General features: G+C 33.9%; 1 protein-coding gene across 3 annotated transcripts in view; it reads left to right on the top strand.

The window, feature by feature from the left end:
- Positions 1 to 22,390, top strand: part of STXBP5 (syntaxin binding protein 5) — a 184,983-nt gene that overhangs the window by 64,504 nt on the left and 98,089 nt on the right. For all 3 annotated transcript variants that reach the window (XM_024248132.3, XM_054558276.2, XM_024248133.3), the window contains exons 7-8: positions 2,126 to 2,209; positions 13,090 to 13,213. In XM_024248132.3, the coding sequence (XP_024103900.2) occupies positions 2,126 to 2,209; positions 13,090 to 13,213 (208 nt within the window). The remainder of the gene's footprint in view (positions 1 to 2,125; positions 2,210 to 13,089; positions 13,214 to 22,390) is intronic.

Here is a 22,390-nt window from a genome sequence, read left to right on the forward strand (position 1 = left end):
CTATTAAGTGGCAGATTTAATACTAGAACTCAGGTTACTTAGGTCCTAAGCAGTGCAATGCTGTTTGCAGTGTACATCAACCCTTACATTTTATTCTTTTTCTTCTCTTTCCTTATTCTCAAATGCTGTATCACATGTCCAAGATATTTGAAAAGACTGGGAAAAGAGAGAGGAAACAAATACCATTTTTTTCCAAAAGGTGTATGTATCTCAGATTGCCTAGAAAAGAAGAGATAAGGTTAGAAAAATTGACTGTATTCTTTACTAAAGTAGGGAAACTTATTTTGTTAGTTTTGATAGCTAGCCCCTCCAGCTGCCCCTGTACTCTGAAATCTTCTAAATTTGTCCTATTAAAATTACTGATTCTGCCCAAATTTTGTTTATATCCCCAGATTACCCAAACAGATATAGACTAATCATTTTTCTAATTATTGAACAAATATTTATTGTGTGTCTACTATGTATTAGGAAGTGTATTAGATATTAGAGACATATAGATGAAAATGCATGGTACTAGCTTAAGAAAAGGAGCATCTTAATTTGTCTAGAGGAACTGGGTAGACTTAACCAGGAAGCAACACTGAATTTAGACTTAAAATATTAGTAGATGATTGCTTATTGAATGAAAGGGGAGGAGGTTTTAAGCAGAGGAAATCTCATACTGAGATTTGGAAAATACTGAGGTGGGGCCTGGGGGTACACTGTGGCACATGGTGGGCAGTGTACATAGTTTGTGAGGCAGGAACATGCATTCCATTCTCAAATAGATGCATTTCATAAGAAGTATTTATAACATACCTGGCCCTGTGTGTTATGTTAGAGGTATTGTGGTAAACAAGATAAAAACGAATCCTTGCCCAGATATACCGGTTTTACAGACTGCACAATAATTCAAATAAGGAAAAGTCCATTATTATATTGTGTGGTGATCCTTCGAATTAAAAAAAAAAGTACAAAGTGTTATTGGAGCACATAGGAAGGGTATTGACTTACATTTGGTAGGTCACAGAAGGCTTCCCAGAGGAAACGATCACTAAAATGACATCTGAAAGATGAGTAGGACTAGTCAGGCAAAAAGGATGACATTCAAATGGAGTGGCCCAGGTAGCGAGGCAGCATGTACAAAGGCTCAAAGGTAAGAGAGAGTATGAACTTAAGAATATACTGTAATGTATTGAGTGGCCATGGTGTGGTAAGGGATGGAACTGGAGAGGTAAACAGAGGTCATACCATGATGGATCTTGTAGGCATATTACTGAATTTGCAATTTATCCTAAAAATAATGGTGTGGCATTTAAAAGTTTTAAACAGAAGCATACATTACTCTATTTGGTTTGTATTCTAGAACTCTTACTGTAGCTACAATAAGAAGTTGGTTAAAATAGGAGCAAGACTGGAGTCAAGGAGACCCGAAAAGGCATCTTTGTGTCTTGAACCAGGGAACAGGCACTAGAGATGGAGAGAAGTAAATTAGATACTAGAATGTAATTTACATTTACATGGTGATTTTACCTGTTGGAGGAGAGACTAGTTAAGAATGACCTCCAGGTTTCTAGCTGGTGCCACTGAATAGACGTGATAAGGAATGGTGAGAGACACTGGGAATGGTGAGAGGCAACAGGGAATTCCAGAGAAGCAGATTAGAGAAGGATATAATTAATTCAATTTGGGGCACATTTACTTTGAGGCTTTTGTGTAGATAAGTGGAGATGTGGCCACTGGAATTATGTGTCTGAATCTCACCAGAGGGATGTAGGCTGGATATGATTTGGAACTAATCAATATATAGATGGAATAGACGAGATTACCTCATAGTGTGTAGAATTTGAAAAGTTTGTAAACTTGAAAATACATACAAAAGTTTTGAAAAGACTTCAAAATGGTACTGTTTTTGTTTTCAAGTCAGTTGTATGTTGAGTCCCTAATCATCAAAGACATATAAGTATGTCATGCAGTGTTCTCATTTGTCATTTACGTGATTACTAATTAGCAATGCAGATGTTTGTTTATATTATACATTTATACTCAGCGCATTTGAATGATAGTAGTTATTTTCATTGTCAGCAAATAAATGGTTTATAATTGATATCATTCCTAGGTAATGTGCCTTTTTCTTTTATCACAGCTTTTGATTGGCTTTGAATCTGGAACAGTAGTTTTATGGGACCTCAAATCAAAGAAAGCCGACTACAGATACACATATGATGAGGTAATATTATTTTTGCTAGTAAAAGCTATGGTCATTTGTCTAATATAAAGCAGTTTCTCTAAAAACTTAATTGGTAATTTTAGTTTAGGCAAGCTTTGTAATTGCAATAACACACAATTTATTTTTTACAATAGATAATATGTTCACACAATTCAAAAGATAACAAAAATCTCTTCCCACCTGCCATTTGGTTATCTAGTTTCCTTACAGGTAGCATGTTACCAGTTTCTCTCATGTTCTTCCAAAGAGACTCTGCATTTACAAGCAAATTCATAAATATATCCTATTTTTTCTTTTGTACGAATGATAGTATACTATAGACATTTATAATCCACTTACTTGAAGAACCAGTAAGGATTAATTGTGATTGACAGATAAGTCTTTTCTCTCCTTTTGCTCCTCACTTCCCTTCCTTACCTTGCCTCTCCTTTTTTGGCATTTATTTGTTGAAGATAGAGTCTTCCAGATGCTGGCTTTTTCTGGCTGCATCCCCATTGTCTTTAACATGTTTTTTTGTTTTTTTGTTTTTTTGTTTTTGCCCTCAGATTTCCTATAAATTGGATAATTTACTGAGGCTTGATCAAATGCAGGTTTATTTTTCATTTTTGGCAAGACTACTTCATAGATGATACTGATACTCATTTAGCTGGTGGAACCTTAGTGTCTTATTTCAGATGTTGGAAGCCAGTGGTGGTTGAGGCCGAGATCTGTTACTGTATAGTAGTTGTAAAATAGGAGACATTCTAATTCTGTCTTTCCTTCTCTACTTATTATGTAGGTCACTTCAGTAAAGAGAACCTTCCTCTTATCTGCTATTTGTTTATATAGTAGGACAGTTCATATAGCAAAGGCAGGATAAGTATGTGATTCTTTCCCTTTATTTTAGTATTCATCTTAAGGGGTTGTTCTCTAATAGTTTCCATGATGACCAATTTATTCTTACTTTTAGTTTCACTATGTGCTCAACGACTTAAACATATTTGATATACTTCAATCCACTGAAGTTATTGTTGCTTTTCACATTATCCCAGCTTTGGTCAGTGTGCCCCCTCCCTACTAATCTGTATATTTCTGAATCAAATTTAGAATAAGATAGTGGAACTATGACTTCTTTCAGTGCCATGTCTAGTGGCCATAATTTAGACATCAGGAGTGTTCATGGTTTCCAATTCAGTGAGTAGAGCTATATCCAGGAAATGTGTAAGTGGTTGTTTAAGATAAAATACATCATAATCTTAATCATAATCATATTGGTATGTTCAGTTACTGAAACATCAGAGCCTATTGAGTAATTATAGCAACATTTGAATACTTTGCACATGTTTGTACATTATCTTTTTAGGCATGACTGAAAGGGAATTCCCTTTGTTTTTATGACTGTATACTTTTTGCTGCTCACTAGTCAGGATCTTCAAATTAAACAAGCATGTTTTGAATAAATAGAGTTCCTATCATTTCTGTGTAGTTGTGATCCATAATTGTGGTCTGCAGATGAAAGCAGATTTTAAAAATTGAACATTTTGGTTTTGCTTATTATTTTAAATAGTGATCTAGGCTTCAGCCATTATGGAGGGACTAGTTTACCTTCTTGCTTTAAACAAAGAAACTGGACAGGATATATGAAACAACAGTTTTCAGCAGTTAGAATGTAGAACAGTATTTTTTAGAGAGGAGAAACAAAGAAGGTAAACCCCTCAATTGCTTTAGCTAATGGCCTGAAGAGATTTTCCAGTTCTTGGAACATGAAGAGGGAACCTAGGTGGAAGCTGAGAAGTCTCCCTGAGTTGAAAAGTCAGAGTTGGGAAATTGGAGAAACGAAGACATCTGCAGCTTAGAAGGCAAGGTATTAGAGAGCAAGGAGCTTAGAAAGAGAGTTGTAGAAGTCTACAAAAGGACCCCTGCCCTGAGTCTTCAGTTGAATACTGATTATTGCATGGGTATAAGGCTTGGATAAGATCCACCAAAAAGGAAACAGTAGAACCATTTCTGTAGCACAGACAGGACTGGGAATAGTTCACCTTCCCAACAGAGTAGAGAAACTTTGCAATACACAGGGTATGAGAAAGAGTATTCAGAAAGCTGTTGTTTCAGTGGTGGAACTAAACTAGCCCTATACTAAAGGCTGGCTTAAGTTCATCCTAACAAATCTTGAATGCAAACTTTGAAAGGACTGAAAGGACTAAACTGTTTTAAGTATGTAACTACATCCTAGGAAAAACACCCAAAAACATTTAGAAGAATATGAATAGTAGCCCGATATAAATTTTACAATGTCTAGCATCCAAATAGAAGTATATGAAGTATGCAGAAAGCCAGGATATACAACCCATAATGAGAAGAAAATGAAAATAGAAACAGACTCAGAAATGACAAGATGATACCATTGGCATCAAGGATATTAAAACAAGTATTATTAAATAGACTCCATGTGCTTAAGAAGGTAGATGAAAGCATGAACATGTTGAAAAAAGACATGGAAGGCAAAAATCACACAAGTGGATTTTTTACAGATGAATAATAAAATAAGGTGAAAAATACTCTGAACAGTACTGCCAAAGGATTAATGAGCTTCAGGAAATAGCAGTAGAAGCTACTTGATGTGAAAGAATGGAGGAAAAAAGGACAGATCATTAGTGAACTGTGGTACAACTTCAAGCAGACTAATATGTGTATTTGAATCCTAGAAGGAGAGTGGAGAGAAAGTATGTTTGAAGAAGCAATGACCAAAAGTTTCAAATTTGATGAAAACTATATACTCAGAGATTTTAAGAGTTGAATGAACTCTAGGCAGAAGAAACACGAAACAAACTACATAAAAGCACAATTTTCAATTCCTAGAAACTAGTAATAGAGAAGATTGTGAGAAACAATTAGAGGAATTTTAAAAGCCACATTAAATACAGGGGAGCAAAGATAAAAATGACAGCAGAGGCCGAGTGCAGTGGCTCATTCCTGTAATCCCAGCACTTTGGGAGGCCAAGGCGGGTGGATCATGAGGTCAGGAGATCGAGACCATCCTAGCTAACATGGTGAAACCTCGTCTCTACTAAAAAATATAAAAAATTAGCTGGGCGTGGTGGCAGGCTCCTGTAGTCCCAGCTACTCGGGAGGCTGAGGCAGGAGAATGGCTTTAACCTGGGAGACGGAGCTTGCAGTAAACTGAGATCACGTCACTGCACTCCAGCCTGGGCGACAGAGTGAGACTGTCAAAAAAAAAAAAAAATTACAGTAAATTTTGTTTTCTTAGATGCAATGTAAGCCAGAACACAGTGGAATACCACCTTCACAGTACTGAAAGAAAAATTTGTCAACCTAGAATTTTATACCTGGTGAAATTTTTTTTTTCAAAAATAAAGGCAAAATAAATACTTTTATAGACATAAAAATTGAAAGAGTTAATCGTTTGCAGACCTCAACTGTAAGATACGTTAAAAGAAGTCCTGCATGCAGAAGACAAATGTTATGAGATGGAAATTTGGATCTATTCAAAAGAATGAAAGACTCCAGACATGGCAAATATGTGGTAGATGTAAAAACTTTCTTATTTTCTAAATCTAAGAGATCATTAATTATCCAAGCCAAATATAATAAAAATGTAGGATTTTTGACATACATAGAGTTAACAGACAACAATAGCACAATGGTCGGAAGACATGGTCAGAAGACAAAGGACCATTAATAGATTATTATTTTATACATAAAGTAGCGTAATATTATGTGACGGTAGACTATAATAAAGATATGTATTGTAAATCCTAAAGGAAATACCAAAGCAACAACAGCAGCAACTCAGAAAGTTAAGCTAAATAGGAAATAAATTGAGATTTTAAAAATATTCAATCCAGAGGAAGGTAGAAGGGAACAAAGAATAGATGGAAGCAACAGTGTTCAAACAGCAAGATGGTAGATTTAAATCCAGCTGTGTCAATAATCAGATTAATAGTTTAAACACCCCTTAAAAGACAGCAATTATCATATTGGATAAAAAAGCAAGATCTAACCACATACTGTCTGTAAGAAACCCACTTTTAAAGATACAGATATGTTGGAAAAAAAGATAGATGGAAAAAGTAATATTAGCAATAATCAAAAGGAAACCAAAATGACTATATTAATATCAACCAAGTAGGTATCAGAGTGTTTCACCCACCAACAGAGTACACATTCTTTTCAGCTATACACGGAACATCACCAAGACATACTATATTTAATGTCATAAAATCAATCTCAATAAATTTTAAAAGATTAAACTCATATAAAATGTTATTTTACTATACTAAAATTAGAAATCAGTTATATAGACAGAAAATCTATAAATATTGAAAAGGGAAACAACATACTTCAAAATAACCCATGAGTCAAAGAAGAAAACATAAGGAAAATTAAAGTATTTTGAACTGAAAAAAAAAGATTTACCAAGTCCTGTAGGATGCAGCTAAATTATCCATTATAGCATTAAATGCTTTGTATTAGAAAACAAGAATGGTTTCAAGTGAGTGGCCTCAGCTTTCACCACAAGAAACTAGAAGAAAAAAAGCAGATTAAATCTATAGTAAGCTGAAGAACTGAAATAATGAAGAGCCGAAATCAATGAAATAGCTAACAGAAAAATAGAGAAAACTGATAAAATTAAAAGTTGGATTTTTGTGAAGATCAATAAAATTGATAAACATATAGTCAGAGTGGTGAGGAAAAAAAAGACACAGATTACCCATTGTAGAGGTGAAAAAGGATATCATTCCAGTTTCTACAGAAGTACAGAGGGGCTGATAAGGAAATATGTACTTAATGCCAATAAATCAAGCAATTTAGATGAAATGGAGAATTTCCTTGAAAGATCCCAAATTTCTTGGAAGTACTGACGCTCACTCTGAAAGAAATACTTAATCTAAGTAGCTCTGTAATTTAAGAATAAAGTTGTAATGAAAATCTTTCCCACAAAGAAAACACCAGGCTCGGAAAGCTTGCTGGTGAATTTTACCAAATAATAACTGTTGTACTTAGACTCTTCTTAAAAATGGAAGAGAAGGGCACACTTTGCAACTCACTTCATGAGGCAAGCATTACCCTTTAACAAAACTGGAAAAAAAAATTATAAGGAGACTACAGACCAGTATCCTTGGTGAACACAGATGCCTAAGTCGTAAAACTTACTCTTAACACACATTAATATACAAAATGAAAATCATGTGTTTTAAATGACAGTGGTGTTAAGTTAGGTATAAATTCTAACTTCTGAATTAACTTGTAAACTGAGTAAAAATTTCTGGCTTTGTTTCCATGAGTTTATGCTATTCTGTCGTGGAATTTGATTCTCAGTGCCATTTTTGCCAGGTGTACAATTTCAGATATTCAAGAAATTATTATAGGCATAATTCTTCCTCACTAGTGAGGGTTAAAAATTTAAGATTTTGACAAAGTACTACCTTTCCCCTCCCCTAATATTTATGTTCTATTCAATGGTATATTACTGTATTCAAATTCATTTTTATTACATAGGCACAAATGTATTAAATGACATAACAATTAAGAATATTTCTAATATAATTCAAATTCTACTCAGTACAGCCTTAATTGTTTATTTAATCTCTTGAGGGTGATTCAGATGGGTGGGAGTAATGGGAACAGAAATGTATCTTTGCACCCTTGAGCTTTTGTTGTTTTGTAACCATAGTTATTATTTTTTTAATTGACAAACTCTACTCTCCCCTGGTTGTGTCTCAAGGATAGATTTTGAGTGTGCTTGGATACATTCTTAATATTTTACAGGTATTTTCTACAGATGATACTTCATCTATATAAAATTTTATCTCTTTAATGGATATTCCATTTTTTTTAGGCTATAATGTATTAAAATATCAAGTATTGACCAGGTGCAAAGGCACATGTCTGTAATCCCAGCGCTTTGAGAGGCAGGGGCAGGAGGATCACTTGAGGCCAGGAAATTGAGATGGGCATGCGCAACATAGCAAGACCCTGCCTCTACAAAAAGTAAAAAAGAAAAAAAAAAAAAATTAGCTAGACCTGGTAGCAGTAGCATGTACCTGTAGTCCTAGCTACTTAAGAGGCTGAAGTGGGAGGATGGGTTAAGCCCTGGAGTTCAAGGCAGCAGTGAGCTATGATCACAACACTGCATTCCAGCCCTGGTGACAGAGCAAGACCCTGTTTCTAAAAATAAAGTATCAATATTCCTTTTGTAGTAATCAGTGTGGCAGGAAAGAAATGCAGTATTACTGATATTTTAAGACAATAATACTTATGAACTTCTTTATTTTATGATTATTCTTTATCATATGTCTAGGGTCATCTATCAGTGACTTTTGTATTTTGGTTTCATGTTGGTTTTTCCTGGTAGATTGAGAAGCACCAGAAATAGTAGTCGTAAAATATGACAAAACAATATTTTGTGCTTTGCTAGCTCTCTGGGCACATTTAAGTCTCAAGACCATCAGAAACCTTTAAAAAAAAATGTTCAGGCCGGGCGTGGTGGCTCACGCCTGTAATCCCAGCGCTTTGGGAGGCCGAGGCAGGCAGATCACGAGGTCAGGAGATTGAGACCATCCTGGCTAACAGGGTGAAACCCCATCTCTACTAAAAATACAAAAAAACTAGCCGGGTGTGGTGGTGGGCACCTGTAGTCCCAGCCACTCGGGAGGCTGAGGCAGAAGAATGGCATGAACCCGGGAGGCGGAGCTTGCAGTGAGACAAGATCGCGCCACTGCACTCCAGCCTGGGCGACACAGTGAGACTCTGTCAAAAAAAAAAAAAAAAAAAAAGTTGAAATAATATGTTTGCAACTCACAGCACAGGAATCATAACAGCTTTAAATGAATTTTTTTTGCACTATGTATATTCATGGAAGCATTTATTCCCTTAAGAGTTTTTTCTCCCATATTTAGACTGATGCTTTTGAGTCAGCTTATTTTCTGCTTATTTTTACAAACATACACATGCACACACACAAATACACTTTCCCAAAGGTAAAACAGTACTTAAAACAATGAATAATTTGGTCACATTTTCAAAATAATGGAAGAAAGTTCCACTTGGATTATGTATTCATTCATTCATTCATTCATTCGTTCATCTTTAGAGGCAGTCTTCCTCTGTTGCCCAGGCTGGAGTGCAGTGGGGTTGGGGGAGGTTATTTTTAATGGAAAGGGCAGTGGTTTCAGTTTATAACTGTTTATAATCTTTAGAGAGAAAGGAAAAAAAGCTATAAATCGTTTAATGTCCAATGTATAATAACTTATCAACTACCTTACAAAATGTATGATTCAATAATTGTCTCATTTAATTATATAGTATTATGGTTGTCTCCCTTCTATGGTGTAACTAATACAGAAAAGTTCACAAGTTTAAAATACTAGGACAAAAGCTGTACAACTTAATTTATTATTTATACGTGTAAGAAATCATTCGTGCTGTAAGCATGTACTTTATTTGATTATATAAGAATAATAAAACTACAGAGTATTTTCAATATTTTCATGTATTTGCAAATGTTGTAATTTTAAATGAAAGTCTACATTATACATTTTCTTTTGTCATTTTTTGGCATTTTTCTGAGGGCTTTGACAATAATGATAGTTACATTGGAATCAATGCAGCTTTTGAATAGAAAGTTAAAATAACATCTATGAGAAAAGAAATTATTTTAAAATATTAAAATTCAAAATATTAATTAGTATATGTGTAATGTAAGAGCAGCTGGATTAGGATTTATTAATATATACATTTACTGTGAAATGATTCTAATAATACTGATGAGTTTGCAAAACCAGTAAGTAGAGAATTTATTCAGTTTCCATACAATTTTGAGTTAGTGAATGTAAAATTTGATAGGTAAGCAGTTAGCCTGTTTTATCTTCCTAGAAAATTATTCTGCAAGATGCTGCCTTGTCTAATAAGAATAGCAGAAGCATCATAGGTACTACTTTTGCCAAAGCCTAATAATTAAATATTACTCCTTTTGAAAAATGTGTCACAGTAAGCAGTGCTTTTGTTTTTTCTTTAATTTTATCAAAAATGAAAATACTGATGTCAGACTCTTAATTACCTTCATGAACCTTCTTATAGTTATGATTTTTGTCAGATACTACATCTTTTAAAGAGCTTTTAGAATTGCATGCACTGTTGCTTTGTGGATTATGCAAACAACTATATCATCTGCGTTCATTCTGTCTTCACTTTTTTTCTCTACCCTGGATTCATCTTGTCCTCCATGACTTTTGTATATCTTTTATTTATTGTGTTCTATTTTCCATTCATCTGTCCTTTATTCCTCTTTCTAACATGATCCTGTTATTCATATATATGTATAATTTCAGGTTTTTTTAAACAAGTAAATATTCTTTTTTTTTTTTTTTGAGACGGAGTCTTGCTGTGTTGCCCAGTCTGGAGTGCAGTGGCGCAATCTCAGCTCACTGCAAGCTCCACCTCCCAGGTTCACGCCATTCTCCTGCCTCAGCCTCCCGAGTAGCTGGGACTACAGGCGCCCACCACAACACCTGGCTAATTTTTTGTATTTTTTGGTAGAGACGGGGTTTCACCATGTTAGCCAGGATGGTCTTGATTTCCTGACCTCATGATCAGCCCGCCTTGGCCTCCCAAAGTGCTGGGATTACAGGCCTGAGCCAGCGTGCCTGGCCATAAACAAGTAAATATTCTTAATCACCTGGAAGTTTTATATCTTCTCCTTGGAAAAACAGATAAGCCAACTCACACACAAAATTTATCAACCCCAATTTATATTTCCTACATTATATCTCATATCTTCTCCCATGAATTATTCAGATTTGCTCCTAACCCACCTTGCTTCTGATTTTGAGCATGTGTCAGATTTGCTGGTGAGATTTGATTTTCTCACTTGGTTTACGTAAATTTCTCTATCATTTTCTCAAGAAGACTAAAGAAAAAGTATAAATTATATGTTTTATGCGTGGTAGATACTGTATACATATTTTTAAATACTTGTAATACTACATATATTCGACATATATACTTAGTATTAGAAAGAAAACACATCTTGTATTAAGTTGGATTTGCATATAGAAAATTGTATGAATAAATGCTGCATGTTTGTTGCATGTCCATATTTGGTTATTTCTTTGCTTTTTTGTGGGGTGTTTTCTGTTATTTGTTTCTGTTCTCCAAAATAATTGTGAACCACTGGTTCCAGTAATTAGATAGTATTTGTTTTTGGAACGCCTAATAATTTAATAATATTTTGTAAATAGAAGGCACTTTTAAACAAAGATACACATTGTTTTCTTTAGCAAAGTAGAAATATCTCTCTACATATGATACATATTTATATACATGATATACATTTATACATAATACTATTAAGATGTTTTTATCTATAGGTTCCAGATAACACTGTAGACCTCTTTTGTATTTTCCCTTATCAATTCTTTAAAAAAACATTTAAATAGCTTTTTAGCACTGCTCATGTTTTTGCAGAAATAATTTTACTTGTAAAGGCTACTAAGGGATTGCTTATTTTAAAATTGAGTTTTCAAAATGTCATATGTATATGTCAGTTTATTATTATTTTAAGATTTTATTTATAATTTTGTAAGAGATGCAGATGGTCCCTGACTTACAATATTTCAACTTATGAATTTTTTGACTTTACAATTGGTTTATCAAGACATAATAAGTAAAGGAGCTTCTTAGGAATTAGAATCGATTATGGTTTCTACTGAATGTATATTGCTTTTGTACCATCTTAAAGCTGAAAAATTGCATATTGAACCATTGTCAGTAAGGGATCATCTGCTGTGTTGGTAGCATTAAATGCATCTTTGACTTATAATATTTTTGACTTATGATGAGTTTATCAGGGTATAACTTCATCGTAAATTGAGGAACATCTGTACTTTGAATAAAAAACATTGTATTAAATATTGGCATTTAGAAGTACAGCTGATTATCTGTATCTATCTGATTTTACACTAAGATATTTTATAATATTTAGCTTAAATTTATAAGTATAGAAAGAACTCAAATAAATAGATGACATGATAGAAAATGTTGACTTTATATGTGACAGAAGTTTTGAGTTTCAGTTATATGATTTTTGTGCTATACTCTGCAATTCTTGCATTCCAGTAGGGTAGCTTTAAGTCAATTGACCATTAAGAACTAAAATTGTATCAACTTGAGTTGAAAATAAATAATTCAAAGGATGCATGGGAGAGTGATTTAAAAAGTTTTTTTAATATACCAAAATTTAAATAATATTAGAGCAAGAAAATGAGGGGTATCATACTTGGGTGATATAAAAATATTTTCCAGATAGTTTTTAAGTGACCCAGAAGTACAAAATAAATTTCTTATCGGAATAGGGTCCCCTGAGATTAAAAATTGCCTCAGTAATTACTGTGAGAGATGAGGAGCTTGTCTTGTAGCTCAACCTGAAGCATTTGTATTGATCTTAATTCCAAATCTACATTTTGGCTCTTAGGATTGTGGTCAATTAACACATTTTATTCTAATCTTGTCATTGCAACTAGTTTTTCCATTGGGACATTGGTTGTAATAATTTGGTAATTTATGTTTAGGTATTGTTTATGCTAAAAATAATGTAAGAAAACATTTTGTTTTACTGAACTTGTCTGTAGATGTCACTATCATGACTTCTTTATGCTGATTTAAGGAGTAAAATAAGTACAGAGAATTAAAACAGTGTTAATATGAAGAAATAAAATCTCATTTGTATTACAAGAGGGCCAAATTATTATGGAAATGTTAAGTTCACATATTAACCTTAGGAAATAAAAGTTAAAAATGAAAATTAATAGATTATGAGATCATTTACAAATAGTTTGCTATTTAAATAGATTTTTTAAATGGTATTTTTCATCCTTCTATAGGCTATCCACTCTGTTGCTTGGCATCATGAAGGAAAACAATTTATTTGCAGTCATTCAGATGGCACCTTGACTATATGGAATGTAAGGTCCCCTGCTAAACCAGTACAGACAATCACTCCACATGGTAAGAATGCATCAATTTTAAATACCACCTAATTGTAATGTACAGTAAACTGTTTTGTTTGAGTTTGCATTCTGATTTGTTTGTTTGATTTTTAGGATAAGGATGGCTTTCCTTTCATTTTTAGGGAATTAAAAATATTTACACTTATAGAAATAGTATCTAACAACCACTTAATAAAATTTCAAATTAAGCATATTTACAGTTGAAATTACAAATTTGAAATTTTAGAAAATGTTATATTATTTTCTGAATATCATGTCTCCAATAGTCCAAAAAATAATAGTTTTGTGAATGAAAATGATGCAGGATTTACATTAAGCTTTTCCATCTCAAAGCTATCACTTGCAGGTTGTTAATATATAAATAACAGTGAACTTGAAATACTTGGAACCCTGTAGAAGATAATTTTATATATTAAAATATGGTGTCAGGAGTCCTCAGAATCACCCCAGATTTAATGATTCACTAGGAAGACTCACAGGACTCAGCATATAGTCATATTCATTGCTGTGATTTATTACAACAAAAAGGCATAAAGCAGAATCTGCAAAGGGAAAAAACACATGAAGTTTAGAGGAAACCAGGCTCAAGCTTCTTGGAGTTATTTTCTAATGGAGTCACACAGGATACGCTTAATTCAACTAACAAGGAGTTGTTACCACATGTGTGAAATATTGTCTACCAGAGAAGCTCACCTGAGCCTTGGAGTCCAGGGTTTTTATTGGGGTCAGTCATGCAGGCATCCTCTGCTTTAGCAGGTACCACAATTCGAGACTCCTAGAAGCAAGGCAGGGGTTCAGCATAAACTATATTCTTTGTACAAACCAATTAGGCAGAGTAAGTCACCCTCCTCAGGAAATAATGAGCGTTTTCTTGAAAACCAAGTTCCTAGACATCAGCCAAGGGCCAACCTTGTAAGCAGATCTTTGTAGGCATAGCAGCCGCAGACCTGCTGTGTTAACTATTTTCTGCATAAGTGGTACTTACAAAACTTATAAGAAATTTTTATTAGAATATTTATTAGAAATAGATTATGAAGGCCACCTTTTTTGTTTTAGAATTTGTATTTCTTTATTAATCTGCATCCTCCACCCTCACCCCAAGAGAATCCTTCCTGGCAAGTTTAGGGAACTCATATTAAAGGAACTGTTCTGTAAATTGATAGTATATTCAAGAGTGTCCTTGTAGCTATTGCTAGTATTTCATTGTTTGCTTTAAAATTTGAATACCTACTTTTTAAAAAAGTTGATATATTTTGACTTACTACAATATAGAAATGAAAGAAACAGTAAAATTAAAAACGAGGTTTATCTATCTGTGGCATATGGGATTTTAGGCTCATTTGTTTTCTTGGAAAAATAACAGTTCTTGAAACCACATATTGTGAAATACTTTACCACTGCTTTGTGACAGCAATCATCTTCTGGGAAAGCACTTACTTTAAATTCCCTACACATCTATTTATGAGTGCATCTAGAGGATATTTCTTATGATAGTAGGTTCAAGTTTTCCTTAATATATTTTGTTCCTTCCTTCTATTAGTATCTAGGTTCCTCATCTCGACACTCCTAAAAATTCCCATGAATCTTAGAATCTCCCAACCCTGCTGGAACCTACGAATTCAGATAAACAAAAAAGTACCAATAAGATGTGGTTAGTTCAAAAATCTTTCATTTCAAACCCAGAAGAAAATGAAACTCATGTCAAAGATGATAGAAATATATAATGCTAGTTTGCAGCTTGAAGATTATCTGTTTTTATCTTGTTTTGTAAGAATAGTACAAAGGATCTTTTTTCTTTTGATCTGTTTGAGAGTAAGTTGTCAATATGGTGCTGATTCACTCGCAAATATTCCATGGTCTTTTTTTTTTTTAATAAGGACATTTTTCTATATAACCAAGTTTTGCCTCTATTCAAAAGAGTTTTATGTGGATTAGATTTGGTTGTCATGTTTCTTCTTGAAACTGGAACAGTTCCTGAACGTTTTGACTTTCATATATGATAAATTACAAAGATTATACGTCAGTTATTTTATAGAACGTGCCTCAGTATGGTTTTGTCTCATGTTTATTCATGATGACATTTAGGTTGCACGTTTTTGGCAGGAGTATCCCAAAAGGATTGAGGTGTTCTTTTTGCATCCTCTCAAGTGGAACTCGTTTTTGATTTGTCCCATATTGGTGGTATCTCATATCCTGATCCTTTGGTTAAAGTTCTGTCTTCTGCTAGTTCTCTCCATTATTAAAAAGGTTTTCTTTTTACTTTCGAAATTGAGAAATAAATTTTATGTGTATTTATAATTAAGTATTTTGATTTGAAGGAAGTTCCCCAAGACTCTATGAACATATTATACTTCATCAAACTTTTCCCCTCTAGTTTTAGCATCTGTTGATGTTTCTTAGCTGAATTCACTATTACTGTGATGGTTGCCAAATAATGATTTTCTAGCTGGTCTTAATGGTTTTTTATTTTACAAGCTTTGGTCATTGAGAGCAGACTCTAGGAAGTGGTATAAATCAGTTTCTACAGTGTTTATATTGTCTTAGCAGAAAAGGGTCACTAGCTAAAATTATTTTTAAATAAAAAAAGACAATATGTGACTTAATGTTTTCTCAAAATTAGAGTCCAAATGAAATATAAATAAAATGGATTTTTTTCTATGGCTGGTGTTAAAAATTAGGATGGTATTTGTGTATAGTGTAGCAGTCTAATAGTAGATGCCCAGAATTTTATATAAAGTAAGGCATATTTATTTTATATAAACTATATGTAGGAAATCTGAATTCCTTTCAAGTGTAATAGGGTTTCCAGCTTTCTTTTTGGCAGTAAAAACTACCAGGTGACAGGTAACTAACCAAAGCTAAATTCATGTTGACTCTACAACTGAATTCATGGCAAAGCTGAGTACTTTTTTTTTTTTTTTTGAGACAGAGTCTTGCTCTTGTCACCCAGGCTGGAGTGCAGTGGCGTGATGTTGGCACACTGCAACCTCTGCTTCCCAGATTCAAGCAATTCTCCTGCCCCAGCCTCCTGAGTAGCTGGAATTACAGGCACCCGCCACCATGCCCGGCTAATTGTTTGTATTTTTAGTAGAGACGGGGTTTCACCGTGTTGGCCAGGCTGGTCTCTAACTTCTGACCTCAGGTGATCCACCCGCCTCAGCCTCCCAAAGTGCTGGGATTACAGGCATGAGCCACCATGCCTGGCCAGCTGAGTACATTTTTATACATTAAAGTGCAAAACTACATTCTGCATGCCATAACAAGGGTATCATCTATTCCATAGAGATCACATTTGTGGCACATCATTTTCATTATATTAACTGTTTCGATGGTTTGAAATTTTGTTGTACTTTCTCATTACTATTGTCTGTTGTGGTTTCTTGCTCTTAATTTCTAACCAAACAGTTATGGTAAATTAGTTTAAATATACTAGCCTTTTACAATTGAGTACTTTTTCTTATTTAAGTTCATCTAATGGTTGTTCAAGTATCTTAGTCTTAAAAAACATTTACAGTATTACCTTGATTGCCAAGAACTGATTATAATTTAAGACTCCTAGCAGTACTTTACGATGAGTTTTAGCATTAGGGTGTTTAGTGTTAAAAATAGGTTAAGATATCCTTGAAGAATCTGTTCAGAAGATATTATGTTGCATTTATATAACATGGGATTTTGAAGCCAGAAGAGTTGTAGTTAAGCACTAATTCCATAGTTTCTGGTTCTGTGACCTTTAGGAAGTCATTTAACATTTTTGAGCCTTAATATTCTCATCCATGAATACAAATAATACTGAAACTTGACCTAGTTTCATACAGTTGTTGTGAGGATTGTATTTACTCATTCTACAAATATTTATTGGTTCTACTGTGTGATAGGCACTTTCCTTAGCTGTGGTTCAAATAATCAAAATGTAAGTGAAATTACCCAGAAATTTTGATGCGCTATTCATATATGGCTCTAGGAAATGTAGGTATGGAACTTGGTATTTACTTGGTAGAATAGATTAGTGAACCCCCAAAATATATTCTACAAAGACCAGTTTTTCTTATATTGATGATTTGTTTGGTGGAAAAGGTATGTCATAGTGAAAGAAGTTTTAGAAATACTGAATTAAAGATGAACATTTTTCTTCACTCTAAGACTCAACAGGTTATTTTTGACTACCAAAAACAAACAAAAAGTGATAGGTCCCTTTAATCTCACTTTTATGAGTGTCAAACATTTCCCTGGCAGTCAGACAACCTGTAATCTAATTGTAAGTGCTATGTGTGAAATACCTTGTGGAGATTCCTTTTCTCTAGACTTAAGCTTTATTATTTGTAAAATGGCAAGATTGAACAGGATTTTTAAGCTACGAAGTTTAGTGACTATGTGAGAATTAAGCAGGATTTGGTTCCATATAATGACTCTGCAGTTATTTCCTCTCATTGGGCCATAGATTCTGCATTTCTGTATGGTACGTCTGGGAGTAAGCTGTTTCTCTTTTGGCTTTTTTCTCTCCCATGACAGATAGGGTTTCATTACTTAGGAGGGAATAACTTTGGCAGTATTGGCATGGCTCACATTCTTACCCTGAAGCACTCATCTTGGTTTTGTAATTTGCTGGGCCAGGGCCTCACAGGACCTCCCCTGTAGCGCAGGGTTGGGGGTGATGTGTTGCAGAGTAAGATTTTCTGTGATTGTCAGCTTTACCAGAATCAGATGGTTTCCTAAGGAAATGGAGATGCTAGACCAGGGGTGCCTTCCCTGGGCCACATTAGAAGGAGGGAAATTGTCTAGGGCCATGCATAAAATACACTAACACTAACGATAGCTGATGAGCTAAAAAAAAAAATCTTGTAATGTTTTAAGAAAATTTACTAATTTTTGTTGGGCCACATTCAAAGCTGTCCTGGGCTACATGTGGCCTGCAGGCTGTGGGTTGGACAAACTTGTGCTAGACAGTCAAAACCCATGGATTTTTATTATAGGAAATGATATTTTAAATTTAGTTTCTGAAGCTTATTCATCAATGCAATCAATCTACTTATCAAAAAGTAAACCAAGATTGGGAAACTTTTATTCTGTTGAAGGTCACTGAGGGAAAAATAAAATTCAAATTCACCCAAGTACGTCAGCTTAATATGTTAAGGTTGAGACGTGCAAAGAATTCCATTAATCTGCTTTTAAGATTCACCTGAAACCTAAAACATTCAGTAAATAATAAAATTATACCTCAGTTCCTTATGATTCATCACAAACCTTTCCCCAGTTTATGTATTTGAAAAGACTTACCAGACTCCACAGAGCATACTCAAAACAAGACCATGATTTAAAGGCGAAGGATATGATACAGGAGGAGAAAGAGAATGCAGGCGGGTACTCTGAAACATCCTTCCCCTATGTGAGCTCCCAGTGAGCACTTACACACGAGGATTGTGCTGAGTCCACCTCGAGTCACCAAGATCTGGCTTCTGAAGAGCTCCAGAGAAACTCTCAGGAAGGCCCTTGTAATGATCAAGCCAGTCTTGCTAATAAATCAACTAGGCTGGTTGCCAACCTTCAGCAAAACTATACACTGATGGTTACCAGGGAAGTTTTGGGCCTTAAACAACACATCATAAATCCCACTGTCCTTTTCTTGGCCAAAAGTAAAAAAACAGATATTCAGGGGTCCAAGTCCAGCCGTAAATCAACTTTGTACACTCATTTAGGAGGGAACAACCCTCCTCCCCATTTCAGACTAGTATTAGCAATGTGGCTCTTCAGTTTGTCTTTTTATTTTCTAGAACATCACTGTCCAATAGAAAGGACGTGAGCTGCGTGTGTGATTCTAAATTTACCAGTAACCATGTTAAAAACAGTAATAAGAAACAGGTAAAACTAATTTTAATAACATGTTCTTTAATTCCAAATATGCAAAATATTAGTTCATGATGTAATCAACGTATAAAATTGAGATATTTTATTCTTTTTTTGTACTAAATCTTTGAAATCTAGTGTGTATTTAGCACGTCTTAACTTGGACTAGATACATTTTAAGTGCCCCGCTGTCCGTGCATTTTAAGTGCACAGTAGACTTATGGCTACCCTATTGGATAGCCACGCTAGACTGAGGACATAACTGCAGTGTAACAAGCATAACACTTAAAATATGTTCCTCATCCTAACTGGCAAAATTAAAACTTTAGAAAGCAACTGTTTTTGTCAGTAATCTTTATTCATTTTTAATAAATCTTTATTCATTGAATAAACATTGAGCACCTCCTACCTACCAGAGATTAAATACTGAAAATATACTGTCCTGAAGAGCTCATCGTCAAGTGAATAAAAATGATTTATAAACTGATAAATATAATACATTGTGATAAGTGCTGATAAAGGCATGTGTAACATGATACGGAAACAAAACAGTGCTGACTGGTTTTGGGTAAAAGGTGTTGGACTATTTCACAAATTCAGGGTATATGAACTTGGTCTTAAAGAATGATAGTGGTGGTATAAGATAGCAAAGAGCAGGGCAAAGTTATCTTAGAAGGCACAAAGGCACAAAGACATAAACAAAAGTGGGGTGTTCTTGGAAAACTGCTAATAGTTTAATATGAGCAGAGTTTAAAACGCCTTTGGGCAAGTAGCAGGAAGTGAAAACAGAACCATGTACAGAGGCAAGATTATATATCAAAGTATGATAAAAAGTTTGAACTTCATAATGGAGACCTAGTAATTGAGTTTATAGTGAGAAGCATGAAGTTTACATCTTAAAAATATCACTTTAATGGTAGTACATCAGGTGGGCTGGTGGCAGAAGAGGGTGGCTAATTAGGAGGCTATTGCATTAATAAATAATGGAGATTTCATTAGAGGAAATGGGAAGAAATGGACATGTATGAATGAAATTCTGGAATTAGAATCAATAGGACTTAAACCAATTATTTGTGGCTTGGTGGTTTGAAGGGTGGGGAAATAGGCCATAGTAAGAAGGAGAAATCAGATGTGGCATGGAAGTTTATGTGAGTTATTAAGTCAGGTTTGATAATTAATCAGATCTTTTAACTGACTGGTAAAGGTAGTTCACGGATAGTTAAAAGAACAAGCACATATTTTTGTTCCTCTGGTGGCATAGCATTTAAGAAGTAAAATGACACCTAGTGGTGAAATTCTCTAAATGTCTTTCCATTTATATGTGCTTAAAATCATGGGTAGTACCTTATTATTTGATTTGATTTAGAAAATGCTTAGCCTAGAATTATAGATGAATAAATAAACCTATCTAGACCATAAGCAGTAATCAGAGACATTATTTAAAACATCTTGGTTGGAAAGATATCAGAATATGCAGACCAAGGATTTGTTGTTTTTTTTTTTCAAGCAAAATTAATACAGGATGATCACTCTAAACACTGCAACATTTTTCATTTACAGAGAAAATGAAACTACTCTATTAACATCCTCTCAGAGGGACAGAAATAAAAGTTAACTTATAAAGGAATAGAAATCAGACTGACTTAGACTTATAAGTCTGAATGTTAGAACACAATAGAGCAATATCAAAGGACTATTGAGCAAGAAGAAAGTTAAGAATTTTTTACCTAGCCAGGTTTTTTGCAAGATACAGAAGCTCAGGCTTGGAAGGGTTTAGCAAATACCATCTAATGTCCTTTAGAATTTGTTCCAACCTCTGAAAGATTGATGTTGAATATTGAAATAAGTTAAAGGAGTTATTTCTGAATAATTGTTTCACTTCACAAAACAAAATCATGTTTGAACCTAAATGTAAAATTTGTGTCTATAATTCTAAATTCTGTCAGCCTGACTCTCCCGCTAGAACTCTGCCGGGTAGAAAGAGGATAAAAGCCAGCTGACCTTCTTCAGAGCAAACATTTAAATTTTTTACTGAAAGGTCATATACATCTCTATATAGATTGGAATAGAGGCTGAAGTTCTTAATTTATTCCTTGTATAACACAAGGGACTACTTTTCAGATTTAAGCCTCCTTTTTTCGATACCTTTTATTTTCCTTGCAATTCTCTCTCCCACCTCAACAATCCTTTCCTTTATCCTGGAAGTTCTTTCCAGTTCCTTGGTCACTTCTGTCACTTCTTGGTTCTTGTAAATTGGGCTGCTAGAGATTCAAGGTTCCCCGTACAATCATTTCTTCATAAGGAGGGGAAAGGGATTATTCTCTAGGATCTTAAATTAAGACAGGATTAAATGTTCCATTACCAGTCAGTGTACAGGTATATATTTATAAAAATTTAATACAGGTATATATTTATAAAAATGTAATATGGGTGATATTTCATACTAGTGAGGAGAGAATGATGGTTCAATAAATTGAACTGGCAAGTGATGGTTCAATAAATTGAATGGTTCAATTTATTTATTTATCAATAAATAAAATGATGGTTTAATAAATTGAGCTGGCAAGTAAATATTTATGTCAAAACTCATCTGATTGTACACTTTAAATAGTGTACTTTTGTTTAGCAGTTATAGCTCAGTAGAGCTAATAAACTAGCACTCAGATGATTGATAACTTATTAATTATTAAGAGGAAAATGTCTTCCCTATATCAAAATACACATCAGAAAATAATTAATGTAATAAATGAATCTATTCTAAATTTTAAAAAAATCAGATTTATGTGATTTTGGTGTGGGGAAGAACTTTCCAAGCATAAAAACAAAGAGGGGAGTGACCAAAAAGACTGATAGTTTTTTTCATACACATGTATCATTATACATAAATGAGATCCTGTCATACCAGTTCCTTCTCCCTCAGCCTTTTCCCATGTTAGCAGTCCAATCTCCTTTCTTGTCCCACCTGGTAAGCTATGTCAAAAATCTTACAGATATTCTTCTAAAATATAGGTATTTCTAAAATCATGTGTATTAACACATACACACAAATAAACATGAGATTATTTTTCTGATCATTGTTTTACAAAAATTAGGATTATGTTAGTGTTTTTGCATCTTTAAAATTTTTTTAAATTTTTGTGAGTACATAATAGATATATATATTTATGAGGTACATGAGATATTTTGATACAGGCATACAGTGTGAAATAAGCACATCATAGAGAATGGGGTATTAGTCCCCTCAAACATTTATCGTTTGAGTTACAATAGGGTGACTATAGTTCAATAATAACTTAATTGTACATTTTAAAATAACTTTTAAAGAGTGGAACTG

This window comes from Pongo abelii, chromosome 5 (assembly GCF_028885655.2).
Source record: "Pongo abelii isolate AG06213 chromosome 5, NHGRI_mPonAbe1-v2.0_pri, whole genome shotgun sequence".
NCBI classification, from domain to species: domain Eukaryota; kingdom Metazoa; phylum Chordata; class Mammalia; order Primates; family Hominidae; genus Pongo; species Pongo abelii.